The following is a 26,209-nucleotide window of genomic DNA, read 5'->3' on the forward strand; positions in this document are numbered from 1 at the left end:
TTCTGACCATGTAACTTTAGGAAAGATGTGAAAGCATCATAAAGAGTATAGAAACATTTATTGGAATAGTTCCAGGGAGGATAAACTTCAGTTATGTGGATAGGTTGGAGACACTGGGGCTGTTCTCCTGACAGAAGAGAGATAGAAACATAGAAAATAGATGCAGCAGTAAGCCATTTGGCCCTTCAAGCCTGCACCACCATGCATTATGATCATGGCTAATCATACAATCTCAGTACCCCATTCCAACCCTCTCCCCATACCCCTTGATCCCTATAGCCATAAGGGCCACATCCAGCTCCCTTTTGAATATTTTGAATGAACTGGCTCTAACAGCTTCCTATGGGTCAGAATTCCACTGGTTCACAACTTTCTCAGTGAAGAAATTCTTCCTCATTTCAGTCCTGAATGGCTTACCCCTTATTCTTAGACTGTGACCCCTTGTTCTAGATTTCCCCAAAATTGAGAACATTCTTCCTGCATCTAGCTTGTCTGGTCCCATCAGGATGTTATCTGTTTTGATGAGATCCCCCCCTCATTCATCTATTCCAGCGAATACAAGCCCAGTCGATCCTGTCTTTCTGCATATTTCAGCCCTGCCATCCCGGGAATCAGTCTGGTGAGCCTTCACTGGACTCCCTCAATAGCAAGAATGTCCTTCCTTGGACTAGGAGACCAAAACTGCACACAATAATTAAGCTGTGGCCTCACCAAGGCCCTGTATACCTGCAACAAGACACCCTTACTCCGTTACTCAAATCCTCTTGCTATGAAGGAGGGCATGCCATTAGCTTTCCTCACTGCGAGCTGCATCTGCATGCCAACCTTCAGCAACTGTTCAACCATGACACCCAGGTCTCGTTGCATCTCACCTTTTCCTTAACTGCCATCATTCAGATAATAATCTGTTTTCGTGTTTTTGTGACCAAAGTGGATAACCTCACGTTTATCCACATTATATTGCATTTGCCAAGTATTTATCCACTCAGCCAGTCCCAAGTCACCCTGCAGCCTCTTAGCATCCTCCTCACAGCACACACATCCACCCAGCTTAGTGTCATCTGCAAATTTGGAGATACGGCATTCAATTCCTTCTTCCAAATTGTTAATGTATATTGTGAACATCTGAGGTCCCAGCACTGAACCCTATGGCAGCCCACTCATCACTGCGTGCCACTCTGAAAAGGACCCATTTATTCCAACACTCTGCTTCCTGCCTGCCAACCAGTTCTCTATTCACATCAATATATCAAATCTGATACCATGATTTAAATGTAAATTTGATACTGGAGTGTTTAAAGTCTTGAGAGATCTGAACAGACTGAGCGAGAAATTCTTCCTATTACAGTAAGGATTGAGACCAGCAGATACTGAATTAAAGTGAGTAGAAAAAGAACCAAAGACGGCACGAAGGGAACCCTTTTTCATGCAGCGAGTGGTTAGGATCTGGAATGAACTGCCTGAAAATGTGGTGAAGGGAAATCCAGTCATGGCAAGGCTCCAGGAAAAGGCTAGGGTGTGGGACGAGCTGAGTTCCTTTTCTAGAAAGCCAAAAGACATAACATAGAATGCGTAAGTGTGGAAGCAGATCATTTCGCCCAACAAGTCCACACAGACCCTCAGAAGATCATCTAACCAGACCCACCCTCCCTCCCCTATCCCTGTAACCCTGCATTTCCCATGGCTAATCCATCTAGCCTGCACACCCCTGGGCATTATGGGCAATTTAACATTGCCAATCCACCTAACCTGTACATCTTTGGACTATGGGAGGAAAAAGTAATACCCAGAGGAAACCCATGGAGAGAATGAGCAAACTCCACATAGACAGTCACCCAAGGGGGAATAATCTGGGTCCCTAGCACTGTGAGGCATTAGTGCTAACCACTGAGCCATTATGTCACCCCTATAACATGGTGACTAGCCTCCTCCTGTGCTGTAATCATTCTGTGATTTACATTATTTCTAAAGCACAGGTTTTTATATGATAAACCAATCTTCTTCCAATCAATTTTTAAAATTTTAATCCATTTTCTTTATTTTTAATATACAAATATTTCTTTTGCAACCAATAGATGTTAATATTTTACTGCTTCTAAGCACTTTTAACACTCTGTCCCAGAGAAGAATTGAGCTTTCTGGTCTCTCAAGAATCAGGGGAAATCACGTATTTGAAGCAGAACTTGAATTCAACATCATTGTACACATCAGTGGAACCAAATCCAGATTATTGATGGTGAGAATATCACTGAGGCCCTAATGTTAGCACCTAAACAGCCAAGATAATGGTGATCAACAGCAAACATATTCATTTTGATCTCAATATTGAAGACATTCTTTTCATTGAGATAACAAGGTGTAGAGCTGGATGAACACAGCAGGCCAAGCAGCATCATAGGAGCAGGAAGGCTGACGTTTCGGACCTAGACCCTTCATCAGAAGTGCTCCTATGATGCTGCTTGGCCTGCTGTATTCATCCAGCTCTATACCTTGTTATCTCAGATTCTCCAGCATCTGCAGTTCCTACTATCTCTGATACATTCTTTTCATTTTGTTTTGACCCAAGGATTGACCTCAGGTTTGTCTCCAGCAGAATCAGTCTAAGCCACTCCACCTGCTATCCAGAGGATTGGGGAGGTCACTACTGAAAAGCCGTTGTAAATGCAATGTGGCACACTGATCACTTAAATGGTCTGGTCCCAGGGATTGTGAACTGTGTTTCTCACTCAGGACTAGGATCAGTAGGGTTTCTATTTTACTGCACTTGCACTGTTGGTCCAGGCCCCCAAGACTTTTAGTGTTCTAATAAAATTCTGAAATTTTACTGCTGTTTATTAATATGTAGTCAAAATTTTCAGTGTATCAACTATTTTCAATGTGCAGGATTCTCTGAATGTATGTGAGCACTGTCCCTTAAGAGGCAGTCCTGTTGATTTTCTTTACAGCAGAAAAACAGGTCACTGTTAATTGAATTTGGGGAGAATGTACATTTATTGAATTCTGAGTGATGTCAATGTTTGTTCAGCTTGCCAAGGTTCTAGTTAAGCTTGGCCTTGAGTCTATTAGTCTAATTGGGAGCGCAATTATTCCACAGTGTGCTGTGACTGATCTAATATTAGATCAGCTCATGAGAATGTCATTGTTCCTTAAAACACAAAGGAGCTGTAATTTCCTGTGGAACCCAGATACACCAGGTTTGTGCCCAAGGATAAATGGGAAGGAAATTATATTCCAGAAGGACACATTCTTCTTTGCTCTTGTTCCTGTATATCACACCTATAGATTTGAGCAGTTCCAATTGCACTCCTATCTTCATCACAAATTCATCAAAAGTGCCTGGCAAGTCCAATGTGAGCGTCGGATGTTGACACTGTCTGTGGGCCTCATTGTGGACCTAAGGTGGGCCTGAAACTGGATAGGCAATCATTGTCACAAAGATTAATCATCACTGTTATGGGCCCATTAAAAAATGCTCAGGTTGTTGTCTAATGCTTGCAACCTAATCTAAGCATGGGCTTCTGTCTCTTGGAGTAGTGTGGCAGTGCTCTCAGGTATATAGTTTCCATGAGGTTAGCACCTCAGTTCTGCTGCACCAGACAAGGATGCTCAACTTGATTGATATAAGTTATCCTATATACCTGATCCTAATATAATGCACTCAGGTGCTCTCTTTCCTACAGCTCCTCTGGCTGCATTGACTTCCCAGCCATGACGTTGATGATATTTGCAGCATTTAAGTCTATGGCAGCTTCCAGTTTCCATCACCACCCCCCAGCCCCAGTATCGAGCAATTGAGATCAATGCAAGCGACATCAAGAAATCCAAACCCCTTGTTTTGGAAAATCAAGTGAATTGGGTTTCGAATTGCATTTAGTGCATATCTATCTTGCATCACTTTGTGTTCAGTTTAATTGAAAAAAACATGTATATTCATTTGAGTTGACCTCTGCAGGGGGATCAAGGTTTGCCCGGAGAAGTTGGAGCTCCAGGAGAAAGGGGACTTGGAGAACCAGGACCAAAAGTATGTAACAAATAATAATGGAGACATCAGTGGATATTAAATGTCTGATTAATGGAAAATGCGTAATACCTGTAAGAAATATGGTTGGAATCACATAGGAACATAGGAGCAGGAATAGGCCATTCAGACAATGGAGCATGCTCCACCAATCAGCATGATCATGGCTGACCATCAAGTTTCCCTACACTATCCCATATCCCTTTGCATCACTGGTGTTTAGAAATCTGTCAATCTCTAAACATACTCAATGTCTGAGCTGTGATGTAGATAATTCCAAAGATTCACAGATTTGGTGTTTTAAAAAATATTCTCCTCATCTCAGTGTAAAAGGCATTTCCCTTATTTTTAGTTTGTGCCCCTGGCAGGATAAACATCTTAACCCTCTCTACCCTTGCTATTCCTCTTAAGTATTTTTTTCGTTTCAATTAGATCACTTTTCATTCTTCAAACTCTAGAGAATACAGACCTAATTCACTCAATCTGCCATCATAGAACTGTCTTGTCATCCCAGGAACAAGTCTAGTGAACCTTTGTGCTCCGTCTATGGTAGTAATATCCTTCCTAATAGAAGGGGACCAAAACTGTGCACAGTACTCCAGCTGTGGTCTCACCAAGGATACAATTGAAGCAAAGCTGCACTCCTCACATACTCAAATCCTCTTACAAAAAAAGGCCAACATTCCATTAGCTTTCCGAATTGTTTGCTGTCTTTGAATGTTACCCTCAGTGACTCATTGACAAGGACACCCAGGTCCCTTTGTACATTTACACATTCTAATTTCTTTCCATTAAAGAAATTTCTGCATATCTGTTTCTCCAACCAAACTGATAACCTCACATTTTTCCATATTATATTTCATCTACCATGTTCTTGGCCACTCACTAAGTCTCTCCAAATTTTTTTGAATCCACTTTGTATCTTCACCACTATAGAGATTTCTACCCTGCTTTGGTGGATACCATGAATTTGAAATATTACATTTAGTCTCCACCTCCAAATCATTGATATATGTTATGGAAAGTTGTAATCCAAGTACTGATCCTTGTGGTACACTATTAGTCACAGCCTGCCAACACGAGAATGATGTGTTGTATTCCAACTCTCCTTTTTCTGCCTGTTAGCCAATTATTAATCCATGACACTAGATTAGGGTTAACCCTAACCCTATCCCACCCTATCCCATGTGTTTTAATTTTGCTAATTTTGTGGATTCGATCAAAAGCCTTCTGAGAAGCCAAATAAACTACGTTCATAGGCTTCCCTTTATCAATTATGCTAGTAACATCCTCAAAGTGTGCAACAGGTTAACCAAACATTGTTTCCCATTTCTAAATCTACGCTGATTCTGCCTATTCATTTCATTATTATCCAAATGCTCATTTATCACCCATTGGTAATAGATACTAGCATTTTCACTACCACTGATGTAAGGCTAACCAGCCTGCAGTTCCCCATGCTCTCTTGCTCTCTTCTTAAACAATGGGGTAGCATTTGCTAGGAAGCTGCAGGAGCCATTGCAGAATCTATAGAATTTTGGAAGATGATCACCATAGCTTCATAGCTTTCACCAGTCAGGAATGCAGAATATGGGATGCAGTCACAGAGTCTTCTCAAACTTCGGTCACATTAATTTCTCCAACACACCTTTCTTACTAATACTAATTTCCTTCAATTCCACATTTTTGCTAGTCCCTTAGATATCTGCTTTTGGATGATTTTTCATATCCTCCTCAGTCATAACAGACCCAAGGGGCTGAATCTTACACTTTTTTTTGCCTAAGTGCAAGTTGCATTGAATTTTTTTCTTGAGGAATTCTTACTGCAAGGCTCAGTGAGATTTCTCACCATCTCTTACCGAACATGCCTCACTAACTACTTACCCCACTCCTAACACATCCTTCACACCCAATCCTACCCCAATCTCACCACACACCATCCTCAGAACAACTGACCACTCAGTGGATATCTGTTGAAAGACAATATGTGTGTCAGTGCAATCTTTGAGAGGATGCTGTGCACCTGGACTAGTATTCATAGAATCATAGAATCCCTATCGTGTGAAAACAGGCCCTTCAGCCCAACAAGTCCACACCGACCCTCAGAGCATCCCACCCAGACCCATCCCCCTATAACCCACCTAATCTATACATCCCTGAACACTACGTGCAATTTAGCATAGCTAACTTGCACATCTTTGGACTGTGGGAGGAAACCCATGCAGACACAGGGAGGATGTGCAAACTCCAATCTGTCATTGCCCCTCAATGACACATCAATCACAAAGCCACACTGTACATGTCACATGCTCATGGATAACACTCCACCCCATAGAACTCCATTTTCTAACCGTAGTCGCTATCTAAACACCACGGCACAGTTTATCTGTCCTTATACACAACCTATCTGAAGACCTACTCTGAGTCTCCACTATTCTTTTCTCAACGCCTAGTGGCCACCTGCATCTAGTTGTTGGCCAGTAGGAGAATATCAAATTCAGGAAACCATCAGACAAGTTCAAACGTGAGATTTTATTAACAACCAGCAAAGGCAAACACAAAAGAAATGAGTACAGGCTCCAATTTGCTCCACAATGTGAACCAAATGCTGGCATCTTGCCCTCGACAGTCCACCAGCATTCTCTGCACCCAGCTTGCATCCACTGGACTCAGATGTTAGTCAGGCCCTGTCAGCCTATGTACAGCCCAATGTAGCTGAGCTCTATCCTCCACCCCAGTGTCCTGCTGCAGTTGCACAGAACCCAGCATGCGAGGATGGTGCAGCACACTCTCTGTATGGCTTATTTTGGAGGTCCTCCTCAGATTGCTCTGAAAGCTGAGCAACCAGACCTTCAGAAGACCTATCAACTACCCAGCTTTGGCCTTGGTTGCAGCTTGTGCACCAGCTTGGTGAAAGTACACATTAACTGACTGATCAACACACTGTAACACTGTGCTCCAACCCCCTTGGTGTTACAGACCCACCTCAACCATTCCATCTTCCATTACATTCATTAGTTCAATTGTCATACTGATTGGAGATATGATCCAGCAGTGTTCCCTTCATCCCACAATAGCTTTGGAGATTCCACATTGCTTTTGGCCAGCAATTGTCTCTTTTGAAGTTCTTGCTGCTAAATCCTGCAACACTGAGATTTCAATGTTAAATTTGGAAGCACCGATAACACCAGTGCAATCTGCCTTTGGCCAACATTTGATGCATTAACACATCCAGTCCGCATGAATTGCACATGTGTGAGTAAATGTTTGCAGATGAAATGTAGTTGGAGTTTGTAATCACATGTTTCATGTATTTGCCCTTCAATGTCCTAATGTCCTAATGTCGAGCAGACCTGGATCCTGTGTTTTTATTCTATCAAACTCAATCTGTCTCCACCCAGTAGAGAATAGCAAATGATAGCAGGGAATGAAGCTCCCATGGATATCGTCAACACTGGGCTGTACCTGGTCAGCAGGTACATTACCAGAGCCTCCACATCCCCATTTACCTCACATTACCCTGACGGCCCATCTCCACATATTTCCCCCCATGTGGAGACCCACCGCTATCTGTCTCTAGCTGTCCTCCCTGACCCTGAATCCTTACCTTCATGATGCCCACATCGTTCCTTTACATTCCCTGTGAAGGACATGACAGTGATCACCGTCAATAAATCCTTTTCCTGCAGCCTATCATACCCTCCAATGCTGTTCGCATACCCCTGTAAACTTTGAGGACCCCCCCACCCCGGGTCAGTGTCCTTGTTCTCACCTGCACAGGTATCTCTGCTCCTGCCCCATCTCTGATTCCCACATCCCTTTTAGCAATGTAGCCTTTGCTGGCCCTAGAGGCCTTCCTTGCACCCTCCTTAACGATTGGCGGACGCTATCCAAAGACTGTATTCACCCCTGACATGTGACTTTGACAAACAGTCCCTGGACATGACAGACCAGACCCTGACCCTGGTCATTGTAGCTCCCTGACTGATAACATGTAATTCCCTTAAGTGCTGCTTCATGCCCTACAGGACTGACCACTGCCCACTCTCTGGATGCAATTGGACAAATTCCCTGATATAAGAGCTGCAAGCTAATGACTGACTATCTGTGGCCAAACCCCTGTACAGTGTGTGGACTGTGCTCCTGACTGACAGCAGTCATTCCTTGACTGGACCAAGGACTAGTCCCCATCCAGTTTCTAACGTCGCCATTTGGTTGAATACATGTGCAGTTTGCCGTGCAGACAGCTGGCACATGCTGCGATAAATATGGTGTTAAACTGATGTCTCAGTGTACTGTTCACCAAGGTTAGCAACAAGATGGAGAAAGGGTTGCAAAGGTGAGAAGGGCCAGGTTGAAGAGGCCAACAGATGGCCATTTAAAAGGCAGAATGATGACCGGCATCTGCAATGTGCCAACATTAGACACCTTCTAACTGCTCATACAGAAGTATTAAAACCAGCCCTTGAATTCTGTTTACACATTGTCCCATCTATTGGCCATTTACAGGAACTGCACCTCTGACTTTTTTCTGAATCCTAATTGAGAGCAACAAATATTTCTGCATCACACTTTCACATTTAAAATATGTTTTAGTTACATCTTGAGTAAATGATTTTGAAAATAATGCGAAAACTACATTCTAAAAGTATGGTTGCAAGGGCTAGCATTAATCCATTGAAAACTGAAAGACTTTTAGGCATCTTAACAGATATACATTTGCATTAATGTACCACCTTAAAAATGACCGCCTGTAAATTTGTCAGGTTCACAATGTAATAGACAAAGGAAACTGCAAAGTTGATGTTGGAGGACACTCAGTTGTGTGGTGGAATCCCATCTGTGCATACCCCTGATAGGACAAAGTTTCGCATCGACACTGGTGTTCCTTCCTTCACCTCGTAAAGGGGCATTTTCTGTATAGGCCGCTGCTGCACACCATCTACTTCGACTCTTTCATCCATCACGACGACATGCCTTGGCGTATTCATTTGCCACCGGGCAGTGGGGATCCCCAGCTGTCTATATGGGAGAATGCCTGTTTTCCTTCGGGGATCTGAGTGGAGGGTGTTGAATGCAGCACTCCCATATAACCATAGATTGCGGTGTTTCATGGACTCCCATCCCAACTGTTCATTTTGCACCACTGTGAAGTCCACGGATCATGTATATATTGGTTGTGGGTGATTGCACCCCCTTTTTGGTAAATTGAAAAATCTTGTGTTATGTTTTTGGTTGCACATCAGCCGTTAAGCTCCTGGGCTTGGCCAGGCTGGCTATAAACATGTCCAGGAGCTGGATGTTGAGGGGGTCATCTCTGCTGACTGTACTATCCCACTCCTATGGCTACATTTGTGCCCGGCTATTCTTGGAGAGGGAGCACATGGTGTCCATCAATGCTGTTGATTCTTTTAGAGACAGGTGGGCACCACAGGACATACAGTGCTTTATCTCCCTCTCAAACTCCATTTTGATTTAGCCCCTTCCATCTCTCCCTATCCCTCCCTCACTTTTGATGATTCACGTTGCCAATAATGGGCTTTACACGTCAACGTCCAATCAGATACACAGGCGATTTACTGGTGGTGGTTAATAGTTAAATACAAAAGAAAAATCACAGTGATTTGCTTGTGCATGATAGAACTTCTGGATATAAAAAGAAAAAAAAGGAAGTTAATTTCTTCTCCTGATATAATGCACAGTTTAAGAATTTACGCTTTTCCTCCCTTACATAGGGTTAAATTTAGTTCAGCATGCTTGAACTGGAATGATGGCTCGAGGCAGGGGAATTGGGTGGGGCTACTCATCTCAGATTCCTAGCATCAGAAAAACTATTCCTGATTAAATTGTGGGTGGGACAGCCCCGAAGCTGGAATCCTGCCTGTCACTGTTGAGATGTCGATTAGGCTCATTACTGAGCCATTTCATGCCACTTGTACCTGAAACTGCAATTTAGAGCTGGCTGATAATCAACATGGAGCCACATGCCTCTCCCCTGCCTCATAAAGGTCACCCAGCAAACCCTGTTGTCAACCTCCCGGGGTGCTCATCGCGAGACCCAGCCTTGGGAAAGTGGGGAGAAGCCTCTCAAAGTCATTTCCCATCCCCTGCTCCCCTTTCTTCTGCAAAAACCCTCCTGCCCTCAACTCATCTATGCGTTGATGATATCTCAGACTCCAGCATCAGCAGTTCTTACTATCTCAGACAAGATCTTGGTTGTCTTTTGTCCATGCACACTGGTACCATTCACTCTCCTATAAAAACTGACAGAACTGCGGATGCTGTAAATCAGAAACACTAACAGAAATTGCTGGAAAATCTCAGCAGATCTAACAGCATCTGTGGAGAGAAATCAGAGTTAATGTTTCAGGTCGAGTGACCATTCCTCTGTTTGTGTACCATTCCCTATCCACTGGAAAAGTACCTAGTACACAACACAGTGACATGGCCTTGATTTTCACATGGGGTGCTGATTCGATCAGTCTTCAGTGCTAAGAGAGATATCCAGAGCTGCCATAAGTTATCAATTGGCTGACCTCATTTGTCCACTGTGGTGAATGATTTTTGCTTGAAGCGAAACTCTCCCATATTTTATGGGGCCATCCCATTTTTTTTCACCTTTTCAGCTGTATACTGTTCTTTGGCTTCTTGGATTGCTATTTTGCAGTGCTTGTTGGGCAATGACAGGAAGACTACTGGGCATCTCCTCTGTTAATAAGCAGTTAATAAGCGAAACGACAGAATCATCACCCAGCATATTCTGATGTTTCTCTGCTAAGGTTTTGATCTTTGTGTTTGTTAGGGTGAACCTGGCTCCTCTGGATTGGCAGGTCTCCCCGGTCTTCCAGGAGAAGATGGTGCTCCAGGACAAAAGGTAATTCTAAGATTACACGTACTTTGCTTGTGATAGCTTCAGATGGCGCCATCAATGGTAGTCAGAATTATGGCAATGTAAAAGAAAAATGAAAACAGTAACTGAATGTAGAAAATGTAAGTTTAAAACATAGTATGAAAACTGATTAAGGTGAAAATGAGAATAAGCAAATACTTGCACTCTTTCCTTACCTTCCACAATTCCTGGTCACAAGAAGAGGATTATTGTGGGACAAAATGTGGGTGAACAACTCTCCCATATTTTATGGGGCCATCCCACTTTTTTCATCTTTTCAGCTGTATACTGTTCTTTGGCTTCTTGGAATGCTATTTTCCAGTATTTATTGGGCAGTGACAGGAAGACTACTGGGCATCTCCTCTGTTAATAAGCAGTTAATAATTTGACATTTGATCAAGCAGAACCACATTATTCAAGATGATAATGTTTAACCAGTCAGCTTGGCTACTTGGAGAGGTAGGCTTGTCGCGAGGGGTTTGAAATTCCATTTGCTTGCCTCCAGATATTCTTATCAACCAATGCCCTAACTAGGAAAGTGATCCTCGATCATCAAGTCAAAATACCATACATTGCAACATCTAAGTCAATCTGATAGTTTAAGACAACCCCAGGTTTATTTAATGACCCCCAAAGCCATATTTTTGCACTTGTCCATGTCTAAGTTGAGCCTTTTCCAGCTGTGACATGCTTTTGTTACATGAGTAGTCAACTCAATATTTTAACTCCCAAATGTGTTTTAAAATGATAGAATCCCTACAGTGTGGAAACAGGCACTTTGGCCCAACAAGTCCACACCGACTCTCAAAACATCCCACCCCAACCCATCCCCTACCCTTTCCTGATAACCTACCTAATTTACACACCCTTGAACACAATGGGCAATTTAGCATGGCCAATCCACCTAGCCTGCACATCTTTGGACTGTGGGAGCAAACCGGAGCACCCAGAGGAAACCCACGCAGACACAGGGAGAATGTGCAAACTCCACACAGACAGCTGCCCAAGGTTGGAATCATACCGGGGTCCTGACACGGTAAGGCAGCAGTGCTAACCACTGAGCCATGTGTTTTGTTCACTGGTATATTATAACTAGGGCAGGACATCCCCCTGAGAAAGGGGCAGAAGTCTCACTTTAAAGCAATTAACTTAACTTCCAGAATTAAATGATTGTCACAAGGCCAATCATCGGGATGATGCTTGACCCATGGATCAGGCATGTGCTTTGTATTGTCCAGTTCAATGAGTCTGAGAAACAGCCACGTGCAGATAAAAATAATACTTTCATTTCCTATACTAACATTCTTATTATAGCATCTCCAGTTTTACATGTGAACACTGGTGTTTCGGTTATCATTTGTATGATCAGGCCATCTTAATTAATTCTTGCATTTTCTGCTTACAGATGCTGAATCCTAAACAAGCAGCTGCGCTCTCTGTATAGTAAGTGATTTAAAAATTATTACAGGAAGCACTGAACATTCAGACTTTCCTTTTGTTGCCATCCTAGGGTGAACCAGGAGCGCCAGGTCCACGAGGGGCTGAAGGTGCTGTGGGCATTGGAATTCAAGGAGAGAAGGTAAAATCCCTTAAATCTGAAACAAACAGGACACAGCATTTGTCCTGAGATATGGCCTAAGATTTCCCTGTTGCCACTTATACAATAATGCAGCAGAATGGCACTACCCGAGTCCATCAGTTGTAGAACTCCAAAAAGCTGGAGATCTACTGCTTTAGATTACACCAGGAAGTTGAAGATAAACATTTCTTTATGGTTCAGTAGTACAAAAAGGAAACTGCTCTTTCTCAAAAATGTGTCCCTTTGTTTTCTGTAGGGTGATATAGGTCAGAGGGGACTACGAGGTTTGGTTGGTCCACCTGGAGCAACAGGCCCAATGGGACCAAAGGTAAGTTCACTTCTTTACTAAATTGTAGTGCTTCGCAGCGCTGGTAAATTTCATCAAGCTCTGCCATCTGGTAATTTCATGTTTTTGTTTACAATCTTCAAACCTTTCATTCTGGGATAAAACTACAGTGTTGAATTTCATTTATACAATCAATGGCTGTTACTGTAACCAATGTTCCAGGTGCTTCACAAGCTGGAAACAAATATAAAACCAAATACTAACTGATAAAAGAAGGGAGAGCTTAGGGTAGGTAATAGATGGCTTAATTGAAAAGACAATTTGAAAAAGAAATGGAGATGTGGAAGTGTTTGGGAAGGATGTGTCAAAGTAGAGAAAGGCAATAAGAACATTGCTATTTATAGTGGGATAAGACTGGGTAAGACACAACAGTCTTTTGTCAGAAATAGTATGTGCACAATGGAGTAAAGAGTTAGAGAATATAATGGAGCATGTTAGGGAAGAGTATCAGAGGTTTGAAGACACAGTTGAGGACATTAGATTTAACATGTTTCGGAATGGAAGTTACAAGGAAACCAGCGTACTGGATACTGCGTAACAGCTGCATTGCAGGCAGTAAATAAGGAGAAAGAAGTTGAGAAGGAGGAGAGAGCAGGAACTGCCGATGTTGGAGTCTGAGATAACAAGTTGTAGAGCTGGATGAACACAGTAGGCCAGGCAGCATCAGAGGAGCAGGAAAGCTGACGTTTCGAGTCTGGAGAGCTTTGTGTCATCATCTATTAGAGGATTCTGAAAAGCTGATTTTTGGCATGTTAAAATGCTGTGAGAATGCCATTTTCATTCATATTAAAACAATGAAACATAATATTCATGAAAGATCAGCAGAAGCCAGCTCACACCTGTTACTTAACATTGACACTGAAAGGTATTTCCAGGAAAGTTTATTGGATCAAGTCTTTCTACCATTTGTAGCATAGAAGTAAACATAATTGTCATTAGCAATGACATTCCTGTGGTGGAGAATATCATGATTGTCAATTGCCAACACAATGCAAAGATTACTCATTAAGAATTTTACTCATATTTTGCATCAGATTGTTAATAATCTGTTTTGTTTTAATTCACATTGCAGGGTGAACCTGGTGTTCTGGGGCGCCCAGGAATGCCAGGCCTTACAGGACGTGGCATTATGGGACTTAAGGTAGAAATAAACATGTAACATGATTCTGGTAGTCTTAAAATTCCTCATTGCAAAATAAGAGTTGAACAATACAAAAAATCACCTCAGTGTATCCCTCTCCCACAAAAAATCAGTTGTTTTCTAACACTACATTAGTCAGCTTTAAAGTTCTGTGTATCATACATGGAAGAATAGGTCTTGTGGCATAGTGGGCGGTGTCCTTGACTCAGCGTCAGGAGCTCAGGATTTGAGTTCTCCCCATGAGCTTTATGGCGAAGGATGGTGCATTCATAATGTAGCCAAACAAGTTGGGTATCAGTGTGGAAATCTTTCTAACATACATCAATGGCAGGCAGTAAGAGCGGGAGAGATTCCTCGTCAACCATGTGAGAAAAAGAAATTGGAATTTTTACTATCACTATTCAAAACTCCAGACTAGAGCACGCAGATATCAGTGCGACTGCCGGAATGATCTTTACACACCATTACCATGAGGTAAAATTCTGAACTAAATGTCACAACAGGCAACAGACAAAATAGTTTTAACATTAACTAATCTAATTTCTGACATCAGTGTGATTAATGATTCACAAATACAGATATTTCTCCTATAACACGATAGTTGGGTTCCTGTATGACCTTTCGCTACGGAAAATCGCTATAGAAAATTACATGGTAGGGAAAACACTATAGAAAATTGTTATACTGTACAGTAGAAAGTTTGCATTATCCATACAGCATCCACTATTCGTCAATTGTGTTACAGCCAATTCGCGTTAACAAAACACACATTACAGCAGAAAAAGCTGTATTCTGCAACTTCATCATTATAGCAATTTTGAATTGTTTAATAATATGGTTTTATCTATTCAACATTATTTACATTTATTTGAATACACAAATTGAGATGTCCATTTCAGTTAATTTTCTAAACTGAGTTCCTCCTTGAAAAAATACAACATCCCCACCTACTCATGGGAATCTCTTGCCCAAGACTACCAAACTGGAGAAGATGCATTTGTGAAAGTGCCAACGATCTTGGTTGTCTTTGACAAACCCAAGTGGAAGTCAGGCACAAACAGTGAAAAAGGTGTGTTAAAACCAGAGCATCCCATCCATCTGCGGTTTCAAGCATCGCCTATCCCGTCTGTGGCATTGTGTGCAATTCCAGCTGTGGGCTGTTTAGTCACCTACAACTCCGGATAGGATGAAAGTCAACCTTGGTCTTGAGGGGCTGCATAAGAAGAAGGCATTTATTTGAATATAAAAATTAATAATTCTATTTTAACAAATCACTAAATTGAATTCCAAACAACAAACAAAATATTTAAACTATTGAAAATATTTAAAATAATATGAGCATAAAATCAAAACAAAAACAAATTAATTGGTTTTATCATCAGTTGATCAGATTTTCCGTGAAGTATAACATAATGGGTCTACAAACTGAAATCGGGCATTTTGTATCATTTAGACGAGAGTTACTTTATCAGTTTTTTTTCATCCAAAATACACATTAAAGAGCCAAATCACTTGGATGCCTCCTGTTCTTATCTAAATGGATCAATTGGTCTTGCAAAAAAGGTCCTGGAAACAGTTTATCATATTTTCATCATCTTTACACAAAATACAACAGAACATGCACGTTATATTAGATTAATAGATCATTCTTAAATCTATTTTTTATAGGGTGATCCAGGTCCCCCTGGTCCTGTTGGCCCTGTGGGTGAAACTGGAGTTGGAATTCTTGGCCCAAAGGTGAGAGTTACTTTATATTTTTTCAAAAATAAGAAAAAAATTCTCATGGTTTTCTGGTATCTGTGGAAAAGTGTCATTACTTCAGTGAACTATCAATTCATGTATGGTCATTTTCACTGAAATTAGGAATTTATACATCATTAAGTAACATTATGGATCTTTACATTTTCACTTGGAATTGTTGGTTCAAGAACATTAGTTAATTTTATACTGATATGGGTGAATTTTTCATTGAAGATCATTGAATCCCTACAGTGTGGAAACAGGTCCTTCGGCCTAACAAGTCCACACTGAACCTCAGAGCATCCTACCCAGACCCATCCCCCTGTAACCCATCTAATCTACACATCCCTGAACACTGCGGGCAATTTCGCATGGCCAATCCACCTATCCTGCACATCTTTGGATTGTGGGAGAAAACTGGAGCACCCGGAGGAAACCCACTCAGACACGAGAAGAACGTGCAAACTCCACACAGACGGTCACCCGAGGGTGGAACCGAACCTGGGTTGCTGGCGCTGTGAGGCAGCATGCTAACCACTGAGCCACCTGCCAAGTTACAAAAGTTCCAAAGGCAAGATTGGGTATATGGAGTTAGGGCGTAGATCAGCGACAAGCCAACTCATTGGAAGAACAGGCTATCGGGGCTGAATGTATTGTACTCCTTTGGATAGAGGCAGGCAATGAAAATCCACAGGATCATTTGGTTTTGCACACCAGAGGTAATGGTTCCATTGAACAATCCCCTTCAGTGCCTTTTTATAATAAATCAATGGTCCAGCACTGCATTGGGCAGAAACACAATTCCAAACAAGAGTCATATCATACTCAAAGCATTTAACGGTTTCTCTGTCCACAGCTGCTTCCAGACCTGTTGAGTTTCTCCAGCAATTTCTGTTTTTAATTTAGATCAGCATCATCCACAGTACTTTGTTTTTATACTATTGCAACCTGGAATTGCTGGTTGAGTCAAAATAGCTATAGGTTTTTCCATTCCCTGCTGCTGTGGAAATGAAAGGAGAACTGAGACAAATTGTAGAGCTGGATGAACACAGCAGGCCAAGCAGCATGAGAGGAGCAGGAAAGCTGACGTTTCGGGCCTAGACCCTTCTTCAGATAACTCTGAGACAAATTGTGAATGTTTTTCATGCTCAGTGACAAAAAATGACATTGTGACAGCATTGATTTTCAAAACTTCGCACAAATAAGAGCGTCAACCATGCAATTAGAGGGGAGAAAAGTACTCCAAGCTGTATCACAGTCTAGATGTCACTGAGATGCAGAAAAGTCAGGCTGCAGAAATTTTGAAGGTGTTGAAGACACCTCAATTAATGTTACTTATAAATGGTATGTGCTCGACATCAGAGCTCGGGGACAGAGGAAAACCATTGATCATTATAGTATACAGTAACACTGATACATCTAGCTGAATCCTGACACTTTGGACAACTGAAAAATGATCTCTTTAGAGATGGGGAAGTTCTGAGGAAGGGTCACCGGACCTGAAACGTTAACTCTGTTTTCTCCTCCACAGATGCTGCCAGACCTGCTGAGCTTTTCCAGCAACTTTGTTTTTGTTCCTCTTTAGAGATGGGATTGACTTAGATATAAGAGATCTGCTGAGAGGCAAGAAATGTGTTCTGAAGAAAGCTATGGACATAATCATTAGCTACAGTCTATTAATGGGAGAACAGATGAAGCTTTGCATCATACTGAGAGACAGTACAACATGTTGGAAAAAACGAAAAAATATTTGCAGAAAAGTAAGCAGAAGGCCAAGACAAATGGCCAAGATATAAATATGGTGGAGATACCAGGCAAAAAGAAACAAAGCTTGCCCAACATAGGGAATGCACTCCTCTAATTTGAAGAAGCTGAATCAATTTACTCGCAAACAGCTTTGCTTTGGAAAGAAAGAAGATCTGGAGTTTCAGATAGTAGGCATTAAGCAAAATCAATTCATCCCAACTGAAGCACGTCTAGAGCTTGGACTAGTAACCCTAAACAGGTCCGGAGATATTTGCAGCATTTCTCAAGTCAATAAGCCATTGCAAATTGAACAGAACCCAAAGAATTACAAAGATAACACCTCTAAGTGGATGAGAGTGTGAGAGCAACCCAGCATCTGCTGAAGAGTGCTCCAGAGCCCCTCACGTCCACCCTGAAAGACAAGACATGGTCAGAGAAGAAGGGAGTAATCAATAAAGTGATGATTTCTACAGACTGAATCAGTAGTATAATAGCAGTGAAAGAACCTGGAAAACTGAGAATGGATAGATCCAAATGATCTCAAAGCTTCAAAGAGATCTCACTACCCCACTGACCACTGAATAAATTATGTTAAACCTCTAAAGGATGAAAGCAGCAGTTTTCTAAATACACTTTTAATGACATTTAGGAGATATAGATACAGTATCTTAATGCTTTTTAGCATTTTCACTGCTCCAGAAGTGTATCAATGGAAACAGTACAAGACAAACAATGATCTTCCTGAAGTGGAAGATATTGTGGATGATCTGCTTGTCCATGTCTATGGAGACATAATGGAAGAAACCACTGCAGACCACAATCAGAATCTAGTGCAAATCCTAGAGACAGCTTGCCAGATGAACCTGAAGCTAAGCGAGAAAAGATGCAGTTGAAGTACATAGATCGTGTATTGACAGCAGAAAAATTTCACCTGGATGCTGACAAGTTGAAAGTTGTAGCAGAGGTGCAATGATCAACAGATGTGAAAGCAATTTTGTTGGATTTAAGAACTGTCTAACAAAGTTCACGCATAATTTGTTACCAGAGTGTGAACTTCTATGTAAGATCATTGCAAAGGATGTGCAGTGGAAGTGGGACCAACAAAAAGCAGCTTTCTCTAGAATCAAAAAACTCGTGATGACAGCTCCAGTGCTAAACTACTATGATGTTGATGGTGAAGAGATCTTGCTGTATGATGCCAGAAATACAGGACTTGGACCAATTTTTAATACAGCAAGGAAAATCAGTTACATTTATATCCATGGTGTTAATGTGAACTAAATGACACTACGCTCAAATTTGAGGAAGAGTGTGTGGCTATTGTCTTTGTTGTAAACATTTTAATCAGTACCTGGTTGGAAGAGACTAAATGACAGTGGAGCCCAAACACAAGCCACTTCAAAACATCTTCCTCAAACTGCCTCTATCTGCTGTAAAGTGTCTGTGGGGAATTTTACTTTATTTGTTGAGATATCATCTGGGTGTGACAAACAGGCAATGGAAACAATATCTACAATATCTACACTCATGGCATTGAGATCCTTCAGAAGCGTTTCTCCCTGCGACTCCTGAAACACACACTTGCAGCAATGCGCCGGCATCTCCAGGCACTACAATCAAGCCTACCCCAGCTCAGAGCCTCCCTCTCCCAGACCTGCAAAGGACCTCTCCTGTTTTTCATTCTTTGTAGGATTCACAACCTGAACTCACAATTCTACTCAGCTTTATCGGACACTAAAAACCGTAAGTACAGTAAACTTACTGGTGCCTACCACCCAAAACAGGCTTCCTCCACTCCCCAAATCCCCAGCCATACCCAGGACCTTCCCCACAATGTGCCCGCCGCCATTGGCCATGAGGCCACTATTGGAGAACCCACAGATGATGTCACATCCGCCACCGCCGGGTTCCCCACTTCCGGGACAGCAAACACCATCGCTGCTGTTGCCACCGCCTCCATTTCCGAGACCAACACCACCGACACTGAAGTCGCGACTACCGTCACCGCTACTGCCGCCGCCTACCCCGGTCCCCCCACCGCCAACGCCGCTCCGCCCATCACCGACGCGGACGCAACTCCGCCCACCGCCGGGGCCACTCCGCCCACCGCTGAAGCCGATGCAACTCCGCCCACCGCCGACGCAACTCCGCCCACCGCCGACACCGACGCAACTCCGCCCACAGCTGACGCCGACACAACTCCGCCCACAGCCGACGCCGACGTCGCTCCGCCCACAGCCAACGCCAACGTCGCTCCGCCCACAGCCTCCACAGCCAGCAGCTCCAGAGGGGACAATAGCACCCAGCCCTGCCAAGTCTTCACCATCCCCCCAGACCTCCCCCTTACTGAGGACGAACGGTCAGTCCTCAGCAAAGGGCTCACCTTTGTCCCCCTCCACCCACAGATCAACAAATACCGCTCACGCTTGGACATAGAGCAGTTTTTCTGCCACCTGCGCCTCTACGCTTACTTCTTCAACCGTGAACCTAACCCTCCCTCTACTGACCCATTCTCCCACTTCCAACACACCCCCTCCTCCTGGACACCACCCCAAGGCCTTCTACCCTCCCTCGACCTCTTCATCTCTAACTGCCGTAGAGACATCAATCGCCTCAACCTCTCCACCCCTCTCACCCGCTCCAACCTCTCCCCCGCAGAACGTGCAGCCCTCCGCTCCCTCCACTCCAATCCCAACCTCACCATAAAACGCGCGGACAAGGGAGGTGCTGTTGTAGTATGGCGCACTGACCTCTACAGCGCCGAGGCCAGACGCTAACTCTCCAACACCTCCTCCTACCGCCCCCTTGATCATGACCCCACCCCTGAGCACCAAGCCATCATCTCCCAAACCATCCACAACCTCATCACCTCAGGTGACCTCCCACCCACGGCCTCCAACCTCATCGTTCCCCAACCCCGCACTGCCCACTTCTGTCTCCTTCCCAAAATCCACAAACCTGAATGCCCTGGTCGACCCATTGTCTCCGCCTGCTCCTGCCCCACCGAACTGATCTCCAACTATCTGGACTCCATTTTCTCCCCCTTGGTCCAGGAACTCCCTACCTATGTCCGTGACACCACCCACGCCCTCCACCTCCTCCAGAACTTCCAATTCCCTGGTCCCCAACACCTCATCTTTACCATGGACGTCCAGTCCCTCTACACCTGCATTCCCCATGCAGATGGCCTAAAGGCCCTCCGCTTCTTCCTGTTCTGCAGGCCCAACCAGTCCCCCTCCATTGACACCCTCATCCGCTTAGCCGAACTCGTCCTCACCCTCAACAACTTCTCTTTCAATTCCTCCCACTTCCTACAGACAAAGGGGGTGGCCATGGGTACCCGCATGGGCCCAAGCTACGCCTGCCTCTTTGTAGGTTACGTGGAACAATCCCTCTTCCGTACCTACACCGGCCCTAAAACCCACCTCTTCCTCCGTTACATTGATGACTGTATCGGCGCCGCCTCGTGCTCCCACGAGGAGCTCGAACAGTTCATACACTTCACCAACACCTTCCACCCCAACCTTAAGTTTACCTGAACCATCTCTAATACCTCTCTCCCCATCCTGGACCTCTCTGTCTCCATATCGGGTAACCACCTAGAAACCGATATTCATTTCAAGCCCACCGACTCCCACAGCTACCTAGAATACTCCTCCTCCCACCCACCTTCCTGCAAAAATGCTATCCCCTGTTTCCAATTCCTTTGCCTCCACCGCATCTGCTCCCAGGATGAGGCATTCCACTCCCGTACATCTCAGTTGTCCTCGTTTTTCAAGGACCGTAACTTCCTCCCCTCAGTGGTCGAGAACGCCCTCAACCGTGTCTCCCACATCTCCCGCAACTCATCCCTCACACCCCGTCCACGCAATAAGAACCAAAAAAGAATCCCCCTCGTCCTCACGTACCACCCCACCAACCTCCGGATCCAACGCATCATCCTCCGACACTTTCGCCATCTGCAATCCGACCCCACCACCAAAGACATCTTTCCCTCCCCACCCTTATCTGCTTTCCGGAGGGACCACTCTCTCCGTGACTCCCTTGTCCGCTCCACACTCCCCTCCAGCCCCACCACACCCGGCACTTTTCCCTGCAACCGCAGGAAGTGCTACACCTGCCCCATACCTCCTCCCTCACCCCCATCCCAGGCCGTAAGAAGACTTTCCACATCAAGCAGATGTTCACCTGCACATCTGCCAATGTGGTATACTGCATCCGCTGTACCCGGTGTGGCTTCCTCTACATCGGGGAAACCAAGCGGAGGCTCGGGGACCGCTTTGCAGAACACCTACGCTCGGTTCGCAATAAACAACTACACCTCCCAGTCGCGAACCATTTCAACTCCCCCTCCCATTTCTCAGACAACATGTCCATCCTGGGCCTCCTGCAGTGCCACAATGATGCCACCCGAAGGTTGCAGGAACAGCAACTCATATTCCGCTTGGGAACCCTGCAGCCCAATGGTATCAATGTGGATTTCACAAGCTTCAAAATCTCCCCTCCCACTACCGCATCCCAAAACCAGTCCAGCTCGTCCCCGTCTCCCTAACCTGTTCTTCCTCCCACCTATCCCCTCCTCCCACCTCAAGCCGCACCCCCATCTCCTACCGACTAACCCCATCCCGCCCCCTTGACCTGTCCGTCCTCCCCGGACTGACCTATCCCCTCCCTAACTCCCCACCTACACTCACCTTTACTGGCTCCATCCCCGCCTCTTCGACCTGTTTGTTTCCTCTCCGACTATCCTCTCCTCTATCCATCTTCTATCCACCTCCCACTCTCTCCCTATTTATTTCAGAACCCCCTTCCCCTCCCCCTTTTCTGATGAAGGGTCTAGGCTCGAAACGTCAGCCTTTCAGCTCCTCTGATGCTGCTTGGCCTGCTGTGTTCATCCAGCCCTGCACCTTGTTGTCAGGGAAACAGATGTACATTGTTGATGCTATCAAGAGCAGCAATCCTACTGAATAAAGCTAAGGATCCTAAGACAGTTTGTGAAATCTTCCATATTCAATGAGAAGCAACACATCAACATGTTCTGGAATTCATCAGCCCAGCACAGAATCTGATAGGCAGGTATCTTATTCAAATCAAACAAAGTACTGAACAAGATGTAAATTTCCAAGTGCTGCAGCTAGTAGTGATGAAAGAATAATTCTCAATTCACAAGTGAAGAATTCAGCACTTCATAATGGATTGGAAAATTCAACACCAGACAACATCTCCACACTGTCCCAAGTCATATGGAAAGACTGAGGCAGCAGTGAAAATTTGCCAAATAATCCTAAAGAAATCTAGCACAGATTTATGCAAACAATCCGTTGAGTGCAGAAAAATACCTACTAAAGACATGGAAAGCAATCTAGTCCAAAGACTAATGTCACACTGCAACCAATCTGCCAAAAGTAGAAAAGCTACTGAAGCCGGAAGTAACAATTGGCATGAATGACAAAGTCAAGAGGAACAATAGAAAGCCAAATTTCACTTTAACTATCACTTCAATACTCAGCTCTGGCAGTGACTTGACATTTTTAGCAAAGTGCAAATGTTAAATGCTCTCAACAGGAGCAAGCCCATATGGCAAAATGGGTCATGGGCTGAACAGTTGATACCTTGCTAATAAGTGGTGAATGTGAATGGCCAGATATATCCACAACCTCAGACATCAATGTACAATTAGGCAAGTTGTGCTTTTGCTGAAGAGAGCTGGTCATGAAATGTAATCAAACCACCCCCATAGAGTCAGAATAACCTCAGTCCCAGAGGTCCACTGTTCCTCAGCAACAAAAATAGATCAGCAACAATGTTAACCATGGTAACAGCACTCGCAATAGGAATGACACATTCCAGATAAGATTATGAATGAACAGTTACCAGAGGAATAGCCAGCAAACAATTGTACAGGTTTCCTAATGGTAAACGTGCACAGTAAAGGTTACGAATCTAATGTATGTATGATGTATGATGTATGTTTAAAGCCTTTCACAAGTAGAACTGACTGGAGTCAACACACTTTTTGTTAAAGAATATTGCTTCTCTTTTGACCAGGTACATTTGGTAACTTCTGGCTGCAAATGATGATGTATGCAATTGTTTTTTACTTCCTTTAGGTAGTTTAAGGAAATGTAAAGTATTTAATATACTAGCTGCGTTGTTGTAATCATGAGACCTCTACCTCTGTTCTAATTGCCTTTATGTGCAGTCCGTGGCAGCTATTAAACACACATCACTTGAAACATAAATCATTGGCATGTTCAAGCAATGCTTTTGCTGTGTGGACCACTCTGGAGAAGCCCTGCTGTGTTTATCACAGCAGCTATCAGTAATTTTTTGGAGGTCAGTTTCGTGCTTGAAGTATAAAGGTCAGCCCTTGCCACCAGCTGTCCAGGGCTTTAAAAACTGGAGAATGGAAGAAGGACAAGGAAGAAGAGCGCAAAAGGAAATGAGGAGCTACCTAAGCCACCGTTTCCAACCAGACTGCCCATGAAGAACTCAAACTAGTACAATATCAACAACTGCAACCCCAATTCCTCATTCACCAACTGTCCCACACTTTACCTTCCATCTCATTTATCATCACAGCATCTACTTAGCCATAACGCAAAAGTAAATGCCAGTGGAAAATGTTTATTCCAAATCAAATTTTATAAAGGAATGATTACATGATACACATAAAGATTAATTCACTATTCTTGTACATTCCCTTTAGACCTTGGCTTTCATTTACCTTTGTCTCTCTTCAGCCTCCTATTCAAAGCTACTCCGGTGGCTGCAGCAAAGCCGCTGGAACGATGCTAACTTTCAATGGGGGAAACTGCTTTAAAAGATAATATCAAACAACGCTGGGCCAAGAATGGCAAATAGCAGGCTGTATCATTTTATCTTGGATGGAATAGTCTGTACTAGTTGCTGACAGGCATTGGAAGAGTGACTAAGGCACTGGAAGAGTGGCAGGAAGAATAGAGGAGCTGAATATTATTTAAATAAAGAAAGACTGCAGAAAGGGATTTGGGGGTCCTTGCACATAAGTCATAAAAAACTTGCATTCAAGTTCAGCAGGTGATAAAAAAGGCAAATGGACTGTTATCCTTTGTTTCACAGGAATGGAGTACGAAAAATAGGGAGATCTTGCTAAAACTATATAAGGCACCAGTCAGTTCACATCTGGAATATTGTGAATAGTTTTGGTCTCTCTATCTCAGGAAAAATACACTGGCATTGGAGTGAGTCCAGAAATAGTTCACCAGGCTGATTCCAGGTTTGGAGGGATTTTCTTACATGGAGGGATTAAGCAGGTTGGGCTGGTACTCATTGGAGTTTAGAAGAATGAGAGGAGACTTTATTAAAACATATAAGTTTCTCAGAGACTAATGAACATGGACTGCAGCAGTTCCAGAAGACAGCTTAGCACCACTTTCTAAAGGGCACTTAGGATGGGCAATAAATGCTGGCCCAGCCAGTGACGCTGACATCTCACGAATGAATTGAAAAAAAATCAAGATAGATGTGGAGAGGTAGTTTTCCCTTGTGGGAAAGTTTAGGACCACAGGGCATAATCTCAGAGTAATGGGACCTCTATTTAAGACAGATGAAGAGAACTATTTTTCTCTGGGGGTAGTAAATCTATGGAATTCTTTACCATAGAGAGCTATCACTTTATAATATTAGTGAACCCAAAAAGGAACAAGCTTGGTGATCTTGCCACGTTACAGACATATCATTTTTCTGTTAGCTTGGTGCTCTTTTTATGGCATAGATTTTATTGATTTTTTCTGCAGCTGCCTAACTTTCTGCAGTGACTATTATAAGATTACAAAGGGACAGACATGGCTGCCTTACAATGTGATACCTCACAAGTGTAGTTCCTTTGCAAATACGGTGGTTGTCTTGGGTTTATTAGCCATGTCTTGGTTTATTATTTGAAGACATTCATCTCGAGGGAGTTAAGACAATATCCTCCTTCCTTTCAAAAAAGACACAGTCAATTATGAAATGTCTTGAAATCGTCTCAGGATATGTATATAAACATATTTTTGTCTGGCATGTGCTATTCTGTCTGTTGGACAGTGAGTCAGTTTATAAATACACGAGTTCAATCATCTGACCTTCAGGAGCCACCTTTGCTGCATATTGTCTACTTTGTAAAGGAAAAGTCAGTTTCAATGAGTCCACATTAGATCTTTAAAAGTTAGGAATGTGCTATTTCTCTGCAGGGCTATAATACATGTTCCATGTGTTTGACAAATAGTGGTGTCCAGAACAACGTACATTCCTTTAATACACAGGAATAAAAGGATTTTGACTTTGCGATAGTGTAAAATGGATGTTCGTCAGACAACACAAAACTCTCAACTTTTCATTCCATTACTTACTGTCACTGATTTAACTCTGTCACACGAATTAAAAATCTACCTTATTTTTTGTTCACTCATAGGATGTGGGCATCGCTGGCTGGCCAGCATTTATTTCCCATTCCTTGTTACCCTTGAGAAGGTGGTGGTGAGCTGCTACCTTGAAGCGCTGCAGTCACCTGCTGTGGGTTGACCCACAATGCCATTAGGGAGGGAATTTCAGGATTTTGACCCAGCGACAGTGAAGGAATGGCAATATATTTCCAAGTCAGAATGGTGAGTGGCTTGGAGGGGAACTTGCAGGTGATGGTGTTCTCATGTATCTGTTACCCTTGTCCTTATATATGGAAGTGGTTATGGATTTGAATGGTGGTGTCTAAGGATCATTGGTGAATTTCT

At 43.4% G+C, this 26,209-nt stretch overlaps 1 protein-coding gene across 1 annotated transcript in view; it reads left to right on the forward strand.

Moving 5' to 3' along the window:
- The window catches only part of col28a2a (collagen, type XXVIII, alpha 2a), a 97,680-nt gene that overhangs the window by 46,129 nt on the left and 25,342 nt on the right, over positions 1-26,209 (forward strand). The window contains exons 18-23 of the mRNA XM_048599209.1: positions 3,953-4,021; positions 10,821-10,892; positions 12,418-12,486; positions 12,743-12,814; positions 13,905-13,973; positions 15,642-15,710. Of these exons, the coding sequence (XP_048455166.1) occupies positions 3,953-4,021; positions 10,821-10,892; positions 12,418-12,486; positions 12,743-12,814; positions 13,905-13,973; positions 15,642-15,710 (420 nt within the window). The remainder of the gene's footprint in view (positions 1-3,952; positions 4,022-10,820; positions 10,893-12,417; positions 12,487-12,742; positions 12,815-13,904; positions 13,974-15,641; positions 15,711-26,209) is intronic.

This window comes from Rhincodon typus, chromosome 7 (genome assembly GCF_021869965.1).
Source record: "Rhincodon typus isolate 14 chromosome 7, sRhiTyp1.1, whole genome shotgun sequence".
Lineage (NCBI taxonomy): Eukaryota > Metazoa > Chordata > Chondrichthyes > Orectolobiformes > Rhincodontidae > Rhincodon > Rhincodon typus.